Genomic DNA, 13,254 nt, shown 5'->3' with positions numbered 1-13,254 from the left:
TTTTGTTCATGATGGAGCCAAATAAAAATGTTATTTAGGGCATCCATATGATCAATTTATAGCATATAGATGTGCGCTTGTTGTTGTTCCCTGTGGGAATCCAGGTGTCTTTTGAGACTGTGTTTTCGATGCAAGAATACCCACGCTCAGTCTGCAGATTTACATCATTTTCCTTCCAGTTTGCCTGCCCATCAATGACAATTGTTAATGGCTTATGGCTTTGCAATTGACACAGGCAGCAGTTGGATAGTAAACATATCTTCACTGCCCAATAAGAAGGGACAAAATGATATTCAGAATGTTCCAAGATTTTCCATCCTTCATTGAAAGAAGGAAAATGGGGTTTCTAATTCATGCCTGAGAATGTGTGGACACTGCCTGGTGGTGAAGTAGTGATGGCCACCGACTTGGAGGACCACAGAAGAGGAATTTGGCAAATTCATGGAGGATAAGACCATCAATGGCTACTAGCCATGATAGTTATGTTCTGCTTCCACTCTACACCAGTTTTGTGGAATCATAAGCAGGGAGGGTGCTGCTGCACTCCGGTGCTTCGTTCAAAGCTTCCCATAGGCCATTGTGATGGGCCATTGGCTTAATCCAAAGACTCTTCTTATGTTATTATGATGAATCCAGGGCACAACTTTATAGGAAAATTGTTACCTGCACAAAAAGCAGCATGCTATGCACAGCACATTTATCTTGGAGTACCTGCACCAGGGACCCCCCAGCCTGACAGAGCTCCCTTGCATGTGTTATGACCCTCTGGGACACAGATGTAACTTCAGCAAGCTTGCTTGATTGCCATGCAATGCATGAAGGTGGCACAGGGTGCAACTAGCTAAGTCTTACAGTGGTCAGGCTGTTGGGGTTTCAATATTTTGAACAATTAGTAGTTTCATAAATTTTATTTTTAAAAAATAAATAATGTTTTTCTTCTGACCTCTGCTGGTCCCTTCCCTCCACTGCATCACTTAACATTCCTTCTGCCAGGTTTCAGATATGTGCGTATTTAGTTAAATGCAAACATGGGGTATGATCTAATGGATGCCCTTGTGAGTTTGGGGGTACTTCACATCAGAGTGGTAGACGGCATGGGGGTGGGCTGCACAGGGAGGGAGGATTTGGCAAAAATCACCTCCCACCCACTCCCATCAGTGAAGGCACCTTCTGGATCAAGAATCCTTCTGTTACTGGAAGGGTGCCAGTTGGATCCCATTCATAAGAGTGGTTATTTCTAGGTGAAGCAAAAGTCCTATTTAGTCTAGTCATTCTCTTGTCCAGTAGTCTGCAAGGTGTCTTTGGGAAGGCAGGTCAATAGCAGCCAACCCTTGTTATCTGTCCCCATCACCTTGTAACCAGCGGTATGCTACTGCCTTTTTAATAGATGTCTCCCAATGAATATTAGATAAGTTGTCATGCATGAAATTTCTGAACCTTGTTACAGAAAGTATTTCTGGTCCATAAATAGAAGGGTGGCATGTTTCATGTTGTTGGTTTTCTGAGGGACTTACGTTTCTCTTTGCAGCTGTGCCTGCAAACATTGCAGACCTCCGGAATTTAGAAGTGCTCAACTTTTTCAACAATCAGATTGAGGAGCTGCCAATTCAGATTAGCAGCCTTCAGAAGCTGAAGCACTTGAACCTGGGGTGCGTATCCGTCCTGATCAGTTGCTTGGATGCTCCATAAGACAGGCATGGGCCAAATGTGGCCCTCCAGGGCTTTCAACCCAGCCCTTTCTCCAGGCTTCATCTCTCAGTGTCCCTTCTTCACCTCTCTGGTGGGTTTGCCTGGCTAGAATGTTTTGGAGAAGCAGATCTGTTGCACAAGATCTTCCAATCAACTGTAACTGCGCAACCTGAATTTCCCAGTATGTGATTGAATCCCACCCAAAATAGCAACAGTCTGGAAACACCCTTTCTCTTTTTAAAGGACATTTCCTTAGCCATTGTGAGTTTTTAATGGGCTGTTTTTGTTTCTTTGTGTTATTGGTGGGTTTCCCCCCCCCCCTTTTTATGGGCTTTTAGATTATGTGATTGTTGGTGTGTCACCTTATGCAGCATCCAAAGCAAATGTACAAGAGAGAATGTGGTCAGTAAAGTAAAAAATGGCTTAACAGAGAGAAACAAGCGATACAGGCAACTCCTCATTTATGCGGGAGTTATGTTCCAAGGCACTGCATGTTTAAGTGAAATCGCGTATATTGGGAATGCTGCTGGAAAAGCCTGCAAACACCCTCCAAATCTCCTTGCTCAAACTCCAACTCTCAACAGGCCTCAAAGGTCGGTGCAAGAGCTCCTGGGATTGCACTTGCAAAGGCTTGTGGGATTGCTCAGCGCTGTTTCTGCAGCATTTTTGCGGCTGCTTTTGCCCCTTTTTATGCCACTTCTGGGTTTGCAGTGATGCGCGTGTGTGCAGTCGGGTGTTCCTTGAACACATGTAAATGAGCAGTTGCCTGCATATACTAAATAAAACAACACGTATGCTTTCATATCCCAAATAATGCCTTACACATCCTTCTCTTAACATTAGGATGAACAGGCTTAACTCCTTGCCACGAGGATTTGGCTCCTTGCCAGCTCTGGAGGTTCTTGATTTGACTTACAATAACTTAAACGAAAATTCGCTTCCCGGAAACTTCTTCTATCTAAGTAAGGAACCATTTTTAATTTTTTTTTTTAATGTGTTAAATCATCCTGAAAAGTTGCTTTGCTTTCTGCAGGTAAAATTTATTTGAGGGAGGCTGAACTCTAAAAAAAGAATATTAGAGATATATGCCTCCTTCTATGAGCCGCCTTGAATATTTCTGCATAGCTTGGCAATCTGTACCTTTTGATCTACAGTCACCTGATCTCGGTGGGAGTAAGTGGACGGCTAGGAGTGTTGTATGAGCTACCGCCTTGGTCATATTTTCTTGAATTTTATTCCATTTCGTATTGAGCTAAAACTTCAGCAAATGCAGCACCCACCTGGGACAGTTAAGAAGGTCACCAAGCGAGAGAAGAAATGCAAGCCACCACGTTATAATCTGTTTTCCATGAACAATTATTTATCAGCCCTGGGTTCAGCGTGCAGTGCCTTTGGCAAATATAGGTCTTTGTGGCTGCTGGTGCCTGTCCTAGACCAGCTAGGCCAGTTAATTCCCCCCACTTTTCTACCTGGCATGATGTCTGCTGCAAATAAGTGAGCCAACCTTTCTTTTTAATCCAGGAGTAGCCCTCCAGATGTTGTTGGGTTCCAACTCCCATCAAACCCAGCCAACACGGTCAAAAGTCAGGGTTGATGGGAGTTGTAGTTGAACAGCTTCCGGATGGCAACCTGTTGTCTGTCCCTGTTTTAATCCCTCTCATGAGACTCTGACATGGTGCCACACTGGAGCAGAGGTTGGCAGAGGTGCCAGCATGAATAAAATATTTGGGGGGCAGGCAAGGCTCAGCCTGCATAATCGATCACATGATGCAGCTCACACACCATTTGAATGACAATGCTCATCAACTTTAGGGGGACCAGTCCCCTTGGCCCCTAGAAGTTGGCTCCTATGGGGTAGGCAATCTCTGGCCCCTTGGGCCAAATTTGACCCACCGGGCCATTTCCCCCGAACCACGGTCATCTTCACATCATATGTGACACCAGCTGTGGGGCAGGTAGAGGCACATCTAGATTGGCAGAAAGCAGGATTAAACATCGGCATCAGCTGCTGTGCAGGGAGCTCACCCCACACCCCCGCTCCATGGGGCCAGCTACCCCCCCCCCGGTAACGTTAGCCCACAGTGGGGAGATAAAGATTTGGCCCATCAGGTTGAAAAGGTTCCCCACCCCTGACACTAGACATTAATGGCCTCTGTGGCGTACATGTTTGATCTACAACTGAGTAGTCTGAGCGATGCAATTTTGGTCCAACTTTGGAAGTTGTATCTCCATCAGAAGCACCTTTCCATGGTGAAATGGCTGGTTTTCCTTCTGTGTTGGGATGGGTTTGGTGTGTTCTAAGCCATCTGGGAGCCATGAAAAGGTAATGAACTAAAATGAAGCCAATTTATCCTTTTACCCCCATCCCCATTTCCCCCAAATTTGCTATCATTTCTTGAAAGGAATAAAGCAGGAATAGCCAAAGCTCACTGGTCCAGGTATCTGCTTTCTGTGCAGAAGGTCCCAGGTACAATCATTGACTTCTCCTGCTAGGGCTGGGAAATGATTCTCTGTTTGAAAACCAGGAAAGTAGCTTCGAGTCAGCATAGGCAGTCCTGAGCTTGGAGGACCCAATGATTTATGTTGGTATAAGGCAGCTTCTTAGGTTCCAGATCTGTACAAAATAAATTCTTGTATTTGCTGTATTTGTACTCCAGCCTGATCTAAAATGACTTTTCAGCTATTTTCTGCAGACATCTAAGAGAGGCAGAGGGTGAAGCCTATCGGGAGCTTCTGAGGGCGGGTTGTAGATGCAAATTTCGATAATGACGAGGAATTGGAAGTTAATAAGCTGTGATGGCTTCTGTCCTGGCAGACTCCTATTGAAATGGTGTGACGTGGCCTGCCAGAGCCTAATGTTACAGGAATTGTTAATTGTGTCAGTCCTTTTGGATATAGATGTTTTCCTGAGCGGACCCAACAGTACAATAAGCCAGTAAATCTAAGTTTGACCTGCTTGTTATTATAGTGAGCCTTGGGTATGTCAAAGGCTTTTCACCAAGTCAGGGTTATTAATCAAAGCTGACACTTTTTTATTGATCAGGCCTCAAATGGTTTGGGTTGTATGCCACCCTGTTTATATATTGCTGTTTAATTTGCAGCCACCCTGCGTGCACTCTATCTAAGTGACAACGATTTTGAAATCCTGCCACCAGATATTGGGAAGCTCACAAAGTTGCAGATAGTAAGTAATTTATCTAAATTCTTGGAAAAAAATCAATTCGCTTTTGCGGCCCTTGTAAGAGTAGAATCAAGTCAATTTGCAGGGGAGCGGTGGGGGCTTTGAAGAAACCGGCCTCCTATTCTTGGCGTTGCCTATTGTTAATCAGCAGACACTTGTAACTAAATTGGAGGAATTGAATGTTTAGGGCGGGGTGAAGTGTCAGAAAGAAAGAAAGAAAGAAAGAAAGAAAGAAAGAAAGGACTTTGCAGTATAAAATATTTATTTATGGCTGATTTTGACATAAACATCTGCTTCCTTTCAACTGAGAATTGTTCTGACAAAACTGTGTGCCTGTTTGTGTCTCTCCCACTCAACCACCCTCTCTCTCTCTCTCTCTCTCTCTCTCTCTCTCCTTAAAGCTTAGCCTTAGGGATAATGACCTGATATCCCTCCCTAAAGAAATTGGTGAACTCACTCAGCTTAAAGAACTTCACATCCAGGGCAACCGCCTTACAGTTCTGCCTCCTGAGCTAGGTAAGACTTAAGCATTGCTGCTGTGAGAATGCCTGAAAGCCTACTTGAACACAGCCCTTCATTTTGGTAACCAAACTTGGCCATTAGCATCTTTAAAACATGTTCATTGCTGTTTCTGCGTTTCCCCCCAGCCCCTGATAAGCACAAACTAGCAAGCCCAGCAAATACTTATGGAACATTTCTGAGCATGGGAGGCAAAGACTCCTGCCACAGCTAAATTTAATATTGTCACACCTGGCAATAGTGGCATTTGGTATTGTATTTAACGTGTTATATATAAAGCAACATCTCAACATCATTTGTTTGTTTGATTGTTTACAGTATGGCTTTTTCAAACTATTAATTCAGCATAGAATTGTAGAGTTGGAAAAGACCACGGGGGTCATCAAGTCCAACCTCTTTGCAATGCAGAAATCTCCCATCCAATTTGAAACCATATGGGACCCTGCTTAGCTTAGCAAATGTGTTCACAGGTTTATTGATGTACCACTAGAAGAACTGATGATAGTCTACATCATTTTGTGCTATACTCTAGGGCTGTGAATGAGTTACTCTCAGCATATGAAACCAAAGGGAAATGCTATAAGTCTTAAAACTTGGGGGGGGGGAGACGTTTTCCAGAAAAATAGGAATAACTGGGCCCACCCCTCCCAGTTTTTCTGTTTCCCCCCTCTCCCAACCTTCACATCTCTAGTTCCTTGGGTGTCTGTCTTTGACACTGTTGCTCAAAATGCAGTTCATGAGATTGTGGTAAGCAGCACTATCCATAGATAAAATTTTAGTAGGTGTTGTCTTTTCCCCCTGAATTTAAAATGTTATGTGCTGCACTGTAAGACACATCATGATTCACCTCAACAACAGAGTTGCAACCAGTCACATAAAGTGACAGGGAACACTAAATTTCTTGCCATATATACTCTTGATTTCTCAACGACTACAGTTGCATTTTAGAAGGTAGAGGAGGGGGAAAGCCAAAACAAAGCAGCAGATTTAATTGCAATATCAGATTAGTAATGAGTTGTTGAACGAGCGTTCTATGTATTTTGTATTGTTCAGCTTTTTATATTTTCTTTTTCTGTCTTGTGAATTGACTTCAAGCTTCCCTCCCTTTTGTATTGAGGGACTGACAAATGTAATAAGCAGTAGTGGTAATTAATAATACCCCTGGCCCTAGCTCATTCTGGGAGGGGAAATGGCAGTATTTTTAGGGGTAAAAAAAAAAAGCTTTAATGTTTTCTGAGAAAAAAATGTCTCCTGAGAGACATTTCAGCTCAGCTGTACCAAAGTAGTCATGGTTTATTTGGTGGAGGGGGTTGCTTGCATGCTTGTTTCTACACAAATAAATTTTGAACTGGGCAGAATTCAATGGGAACTCCTCCTCCTCCTCCTCCTCCTCAGTCCTCCTTGAAGCAGAGGCTGCCTGCTCTTGTGCAGCTTCCAGTCACTCCAGAAGGGCTTACAAAAGAATACTTCCCCAGTGGATTGGGTCCTGAGGCCAAGTCATCTTTCTCTTTTGGAAGCAAATCACGTGGTCTCAAAGTAATAAAAATGTAATCCTGAAAGTGTAGAGCAAAGCTGAAGAAAATCGTGGCAGGCGTGCTTTTACATATAACCTAACTGTACGTTCTGTTCAGAGGGTTTATCCCTTACTTAGCCTTTAATAAAGTTGGATTCTGAGGTATTTATATCCAAATAAGAAAATAAAATTAATTTCTTTCTTCAGAGTATCAGAAAGAGAGTGTGTCCTCTGAGCGGAAATAGAAAAGGACACTTAAACTTTAGCCTTGGTTTCACTTACTGATTTGCAGTATTTTTTATCTTGCTCGTCAGTGACAAGTTCTCTTGATGGTGTACAATTTATTCTTTAACTCATAAAAAAAAATTTAAAATCCAATATGAATGTAAAATCAAACACAGGTTAAAGCATTGTTCCCAGGGTCTAAAAAGTGCCATAACACAAAAAAACGCATCTCCTTTTCCTTTGGAGAAGGAAAAAAGCTTTTCACCTAATGTTGGAAAGACCGCAATGTGGGTGCCAAGTGGGCCTCCTTGAGGAGGGTATTCCACAGCCAGTATGCCATGACTGAAAAGGCCTCTCCTTAACAGCCATTCACTCAACACAGGCACCTGTAGAAGAGCCTCGGAAAATGATCTTGGGATCAATGCAGTTATATGAGATTACCCTTCAGATAACGCCTGCGAAAGAAATCTATGATAATGCTTGAGGATCTTTTAAGGGCAGTGGCATGGACAGAAAGAGGGGAGAGTATGTAGATAAAATCTGATGAGAGAACAGCATGGCCGAATTCAAATAAACCTTTTGTGCATGCAGCCTGGAAATACCGTATTTTTCACTCTATAGGACGCACTTTTTCCCCTTCAAAAATGAAGGGGAAATGTGTGTGCGTCCTATGGGGTGAAGACGCCATAGCCCCACCACCCTCTCCCAGTTGGAGAGGTGACGCGCGGCTATGGCAGGAGCCTCTATAGCCGCGCGTCACCTCTCCAGCCGGGAGAGGGCACACGGGGCAAAAGAAGCCCCCCCGCGACCCTCTCCCGGCTGGAGAGGTGACGCACGGCTAAAGAGGCTTCTAAGGTAGCCGCCTGAACGCACCTTAAACGGCACCTTGTTTTAGAGCGGGAAAACAAGAGGGGGAAAATTCTCCCCCTCTCTGCGCAGCGCCTCCTGCTGCTTCGCTGAAGGGGCCCTGGGCAGAGAGGGGGAGAATTTTTTTTTCTTGTTCTCCCCCCTCTAAAACAAGGTGCGTCCTATTGTCCGGTGCGTCCTATGGTGCGAAAAATACGGTATTTAATTAAGCACAGTTCCTGATTATTGTCTGATCTGTAAAACTCTGGTTTCCTGGAATATAAAACCTTCAAACCACATGTTATGAGTTTAAAATAGTGTGTCTCCAGAATGCCAGGACAGTCCCTTAACTCAGGGTCCGCCTGGCAAGACACTAATGCCCTGAGGGGATGGAGTCCTTTTATCGCCATTTTTGGATCAGCATTCCACAGTCACAGTGTCAAAACAATTTCCTAACTTCCTTGAGCTGCTTACTTGAAGTTTACAACTCAGTATAGCCAGCAGCCTAACACTCGGCCTTCGTTCTTCAGGCTCTCATACATGAAACACAAAACCCCCTGAGTAAGGTTTCGTTCTTTCCCATTTCCCAATTCAACATACTTTTTGTTGAAGTTCTGTTAGTCCATCTGCTTCTTCTCTTGGCCTGCTCTCCCCCCTCCCTTTCCACTCTTCCACTCTCCCAATTTCTGCTTTGTTTTAGCTTTTGGTCCCACTATCAGGTAGGAGCAAAGGGGAAAGGCTTGCTTGCATCCCTGCTTACTAAGCTGAGGAGTTTGAATTTGCTCAGTAGAACTTACTCAAGGGCCAAGTCAAGTCTCCACTGACGTCATCCTTACCGCTAAAGAAAAAGGGACAGACAGGTGGAGATGGAATAAAAAGCACTTCCTGTTGAGTAATGATGCTTTTAGTTAAACCCTGTTACCCTTTTAATTACTTAAACATATGTTCCAAATAGTGCAAATCTCTCTTGAAGCAAGATGAGATACTCAATTTTTTCCTTGGTGAATCAGAGGGTCATTGCAGAGTCATTCATTTCCAGTGACTTTGGCATGTAAATTTGAGTTTTGCAGGATGTAAATTCTAACACGTTGCTGACCTCTATCTCTTATTCTTCTGACTCCTGTGTTAATTAGTTAATGCTAGAATGAGCATTTCCTCCCAGCAGATTTTCTCAAGGTTTTCAAGCATTTTCTACAATTATGAGATTGATTTGAAGTCATTTTGGAGATGAACGTTGCTTAATGAAGGTCTCCACTTACTCAGCTTTTGAGATCCAGCAATGAAAACATTTGTTCGAGAAAGTATTTAATGTACTTTTGTGTGTGCGGAGCTAAACATTCCTTTCCAAGACTCATCTTGACTTCCTTGTGTGGCCAGGCGACAATATGCTTGTGCTTTTCCTTCTTCCTTCTCTGCATCCAGATGGAGTCATCTGAATTTTCCTTGCACTGACCAACCCACATTTGAAAGCTTTACAGTAATAGGCATCTATTCGACATTTGCCCACAACAAGCATTTCGGATGGCCGCAAACCATGTTTACGCTTTGTTCAGGGAGCAAAGGTACCCAAATACAATGCTCCCAAGGTCCTAACACAGCCCCACACTTCGTGCAGGACCTACATTGTTCTGCCATACCTCTATCAATGTAATAGTCAGTTTCATGTTGGGATGGTATCTAGGGATGATTACGTATCCTGAAAAAGATGCATATTTCATTCAGTTAAATAACTTCCTCTCCTTCCATTCCTACTTCTGGGGGGGGGGGGTGACTCAATATTTTGGTGCCCGAGGAAGAAAATCTAAAGGGTGTCCCTCATCCCCATGATAAGATAGGCTGAAGTTAAGTAACTAGCATTTAGCTGCCCTCTCTTGGCACTGCCTCATTTGCCCGTAATGGCAAGGCCCTTCTCCACAAAAGCTGGTCCCCAACCTCCTAGTGCATGATTCCCCCCCCCCTCTCAAATGTCCAATTTAAATGATTTTATTTTACTACTTGGTAACTCTGTTGGAAATATTATGCTTGAGGGGTGAGAAAGCCAAAGTTAAATCTATGTGTGATTTAGTCCTGGCAGTAAGCCTCTCAACCATTTCAAGATTGGAGCGTTCTGCTCTGCACTCCTCTGAATGAGATTTTTGGATCTGACTACCTACACTCTGAGCACTGTGCCAGATTTTTGCAATTCGCATGAGTGGCGGCGGGCTGATCGTTCCCTTCTCCCGATGGCAAGGCTTGCAGAATTATAAGCATAAGTGAGTGCTTACTGTTGGGAGCTTTAGAGACAAGTGCCTGTAGGTGTTGTGGTTTTTCTTCTTCCAGGTAATAACATGGCAAATCCAATTTGCAATTGCCGAATAAGCCTCGAAGTAAAATATGATCTTCATAGCAGCATTGGTCAGGGGGTTACTGCTAATCACAGCGCCGGCTTCCTTCCACGGCAGCCTCTGCCTTTAAAACGGCACGTTGAACTGTGCGAATCTGTTGTTTGAGCTCGCCAGCATAGATTTAGACACCCCGGCCTCTCGCTTATTAGGTTCCTCTTTGTCACAGTGCTTAATCCTACTGCCTGATCCTTGTTAGAACAGGAGCGCGGCTGAGGCCTCTAATAAAGGAGGCGGGGTGCGAGGCTGCAAGCCAGGCGCACTCAAGCATGAAGTGCTTAGGGCAATTGCTGCCTGGCTGGCAGAAGGGTGGAGTGCTGGTGCCTGCATGTTATTACGCGAGAGGAGAACAGGCCTTCAGACAGTTGACAGAAGAGGAATGACAAATGGTTCAGAGGGCCCGTCTGAGACGAGCATCCATCTTTCTCCTTTGCACATGTACCAAGGTCATTAGGCTCACCTACTTTCTCCTCCTGGGCTGCATTAAGGGTCATGTGGTGCAGTGGTTAAATGTGGTAGGCTCATAATCTGGTGGACAGGGCTCACATCTCTGCTCCTCCACATGCAGCTGCTGGGTGACCTTGGGCCAGTCACACTTCTTTGAAGTCTCTCAGCCCCACTCACCTCACAGAGTGTTTGTTGTGGGGGAGGAAGGGAAAGGAGAATGTTAGCCGCTTTGAGACTCCTTAAAGGGTAGTGATAAAGCGGGATATCAAATCCAAACTCTTCTTCTTCATGTGCTGCACAGAGCATGGGAAATGCACACTGTGTGACCAGAGCGACTCACAGCAACTTGGGGGGGGGGGGAGACACCTGCTCTCAAGCAGCCCATCCCTCTAGTGCTGCTTAGCTCAGCCACCACACGCTTCCCCATATAATGCCTGAACTTCATGTATTGCTGTCGCTTGTCGATCCAGCACTAGGGAGGTGGGGTTGTTCTGATAGCTTTGCCAGTATGCAATACAAGGGGGCAACAGAGGCCCAGCCCCCCTTCTTTCTCTACATATTATCCACAGCCCTTACTTACCTTATAAAATCTCACATATGGAACCTAGACTCGTTTCTCAGCCATGCCCAAATTCACATTAGCTGGGAAAGAGCTTTGTGACATTTTTGCTCACAACAATAGTTCAACCTGGCATTTTAAAGACTCAGAGCTTTATTTGATAGCTCTCCCCCCCCCCCCCGCTAATTACTTTTGTTTCTCTGCGATAGTCTGTAACATAGGGCAGGTAACCAACCCCCAAAGGCAGCTCCCCAAACCTCCCTTCCAGGCCATACACACCCCTCCCCAGACCACAACCCTCACAGCCATGCTGTGCGCCTTTTGCCTAGCTGGAATGTGTTTTCAAACTTGCTGGTCTGGATGTAAGAGGAAGAGAGGGGTGTGTGTAGAAGCTTCTTGACCAGAATGAAGTCTACCGTACAATGTTCAGAGTCGCATCTGATGCTCTTCCCAACTTTTGTCTCTGGACCCTCCCACCAAAGGAAGGTTGTCCAGGAGGGAATGTGATTCTTAGGCAGGCATAGGCAAACTCGGCCCTCTAGATGTTTTGGGACTACAACTCCCATCATCCCCGACCACTGGTCCTGTTAGCTAGGGATGATGGGAGTTGTAGTCCCAAAGCATCTGGAGGGCTGAGTTTGCCTATGCCTGCTCTTAGGCATAAAAACAAAGATCCCAGCCAATCTAAGTGGGGCTTGAAGCCACTGCTGAGCTGATTGGAGATCATTGGGAGCTCCTGAGTGGAAACAATCCCAGTAGGGTTTGTATCTGGTGCCAGATTTAAAAGGAACAACCTGGAGTGCATTTTAAGGTTCCTGGCTGTTCCTTTGCAGCTGTGTCTTTACACACATATGACTTGTGGGCGTGGCTCAAGGAAAATGGCCTCCTGCATCTTATTAGGTCCATGGGCTGGAGGTTCCCAACACTTATGGATGCAGGATAATTTGGAGTAAGCCCCACTGGTGTCAGCTCAGTAGGATGTACGTCTGAGTTAACAGAAATTAGATTTGATTGCACAAGTAGAGTCTTATTCAGACTTCCTCGGAAAGAAGTAGACTTCAACTCATTAGGACTCTTTACTTACAGGTAAATATGTTTAGAATCACATTGCACCTAGGTTGATTCTCTTGCTCGTGGCTCTTTAAATGCTGGAGTTATTTAAATTATCCAAGAAGAGTAAATGCCTGTTCGATCCTTTCAGGTAACTTGGATTTGACCGGTCAAAAGCAAGTCTTCAAAGCAGAGAACAATCCCTGGGTCACCCCTATTGCAGATCAGTTCCAGCTGGGCATTTCTCATGTGTTTGAATATATTCGGTCAGAGACATACAAATAGTGAGTATTGTGCTTCCGTTTGTCTTCAATAGCTTTTCTCTTTCTCTCTTTCTTTTTAATGGAGTTGTGGCACAAAGCCCCTGTGATCTTATCAGGGTCAGTTACCTCAATGACTCAACCCACCTGAAGCAAACTGAAGATGGAGGTGCTCCTATTAAGCCCTTCCTCCCCAGAATGAATAGCAGCAGGGACTATGCCACACTTCATTGCCACTGCCCAGTCCATACTATTTGCCTGCACCTTGGCTTGTGTGCTGGAATGCACAGCTGAGGCACATAAAGGGGAGGATTCTGGTGGAGCATGTTCACAAAGTTGGTGGCCTGGAGTTCCTAGAGAGCACCTATGCTGCGTCTTAGCTCAGATGAAAGGTACTTTATTTATTTACATTAAAGTATCTAACTGTATGCTGCTTTCTCAGGTGGACTTCACAAAGCAATTTCTGTAATATTTTTTTTTAAAAAATGGCATCAATAAAAGTTACATAATAAAACAGAAAAAAACAAAAGAAACTCTTGGTCACTGGAGGAACTGCTGCTGCTTCTCTCTTTCCTTCAGGGCAA

At 44.5% G+C, this 13,254-nt stretch overlaps 1 protein-coding gene across 1 annotated transcript in view; it reads left to right on the top strand.

The window, feature by feature from the left end:
• Nucleotides 1–13,254, top strand: part of RSU1 (Ras suppressor protein 1) — a 63,835-nt gene that overhangs the window by 16,318 nt on the left and 34,263 nt on the right. Inside the window, exons 4-8 of the mRNA XM_081882700.1 lie at nucleotides 1,529–1,649; nucleotides 2,533–2,651; nucleotides 4,791–4,873; nucleotides 5,272–5,386; nucleotides 12,562–12,694. Coding sequence (XP_081738826.1) covers nucleotides 1,529–1,649; nucleotides 2,533–2,651; nucleotides 4,791–4,873; nucleotides 5,272–5,386; nucleotides 12,562–12,694 — 571 coding nt within the window. The remainder of the gene's footprint in view (nucleotides 1–1,528; nucleotides 1,650–2,532; nucleotides 2,652–4,790; nucleotides 4,874–5,271; nucleotides 5,387–12,561; nucleotides 12,695–13,254) is intronic.

The sequence above is a fragment of the Podarcis melisellensis genome, assembly GCF_964234715.1.
Source record: "Podarcis melisellensis genome assembly, chromosome: 12".
In the NCBI taxonomy this organism is placed as follows: domain Eukaryota; kingdom Metazoa; phylum Chordata; class Lepidosauria; order Squamata; family Lacertidae; genus Podarcis; species Podarcis melisellensis.
This window is presented reverse-complemented; position numbering and strand designations above follow the sequence as displayed.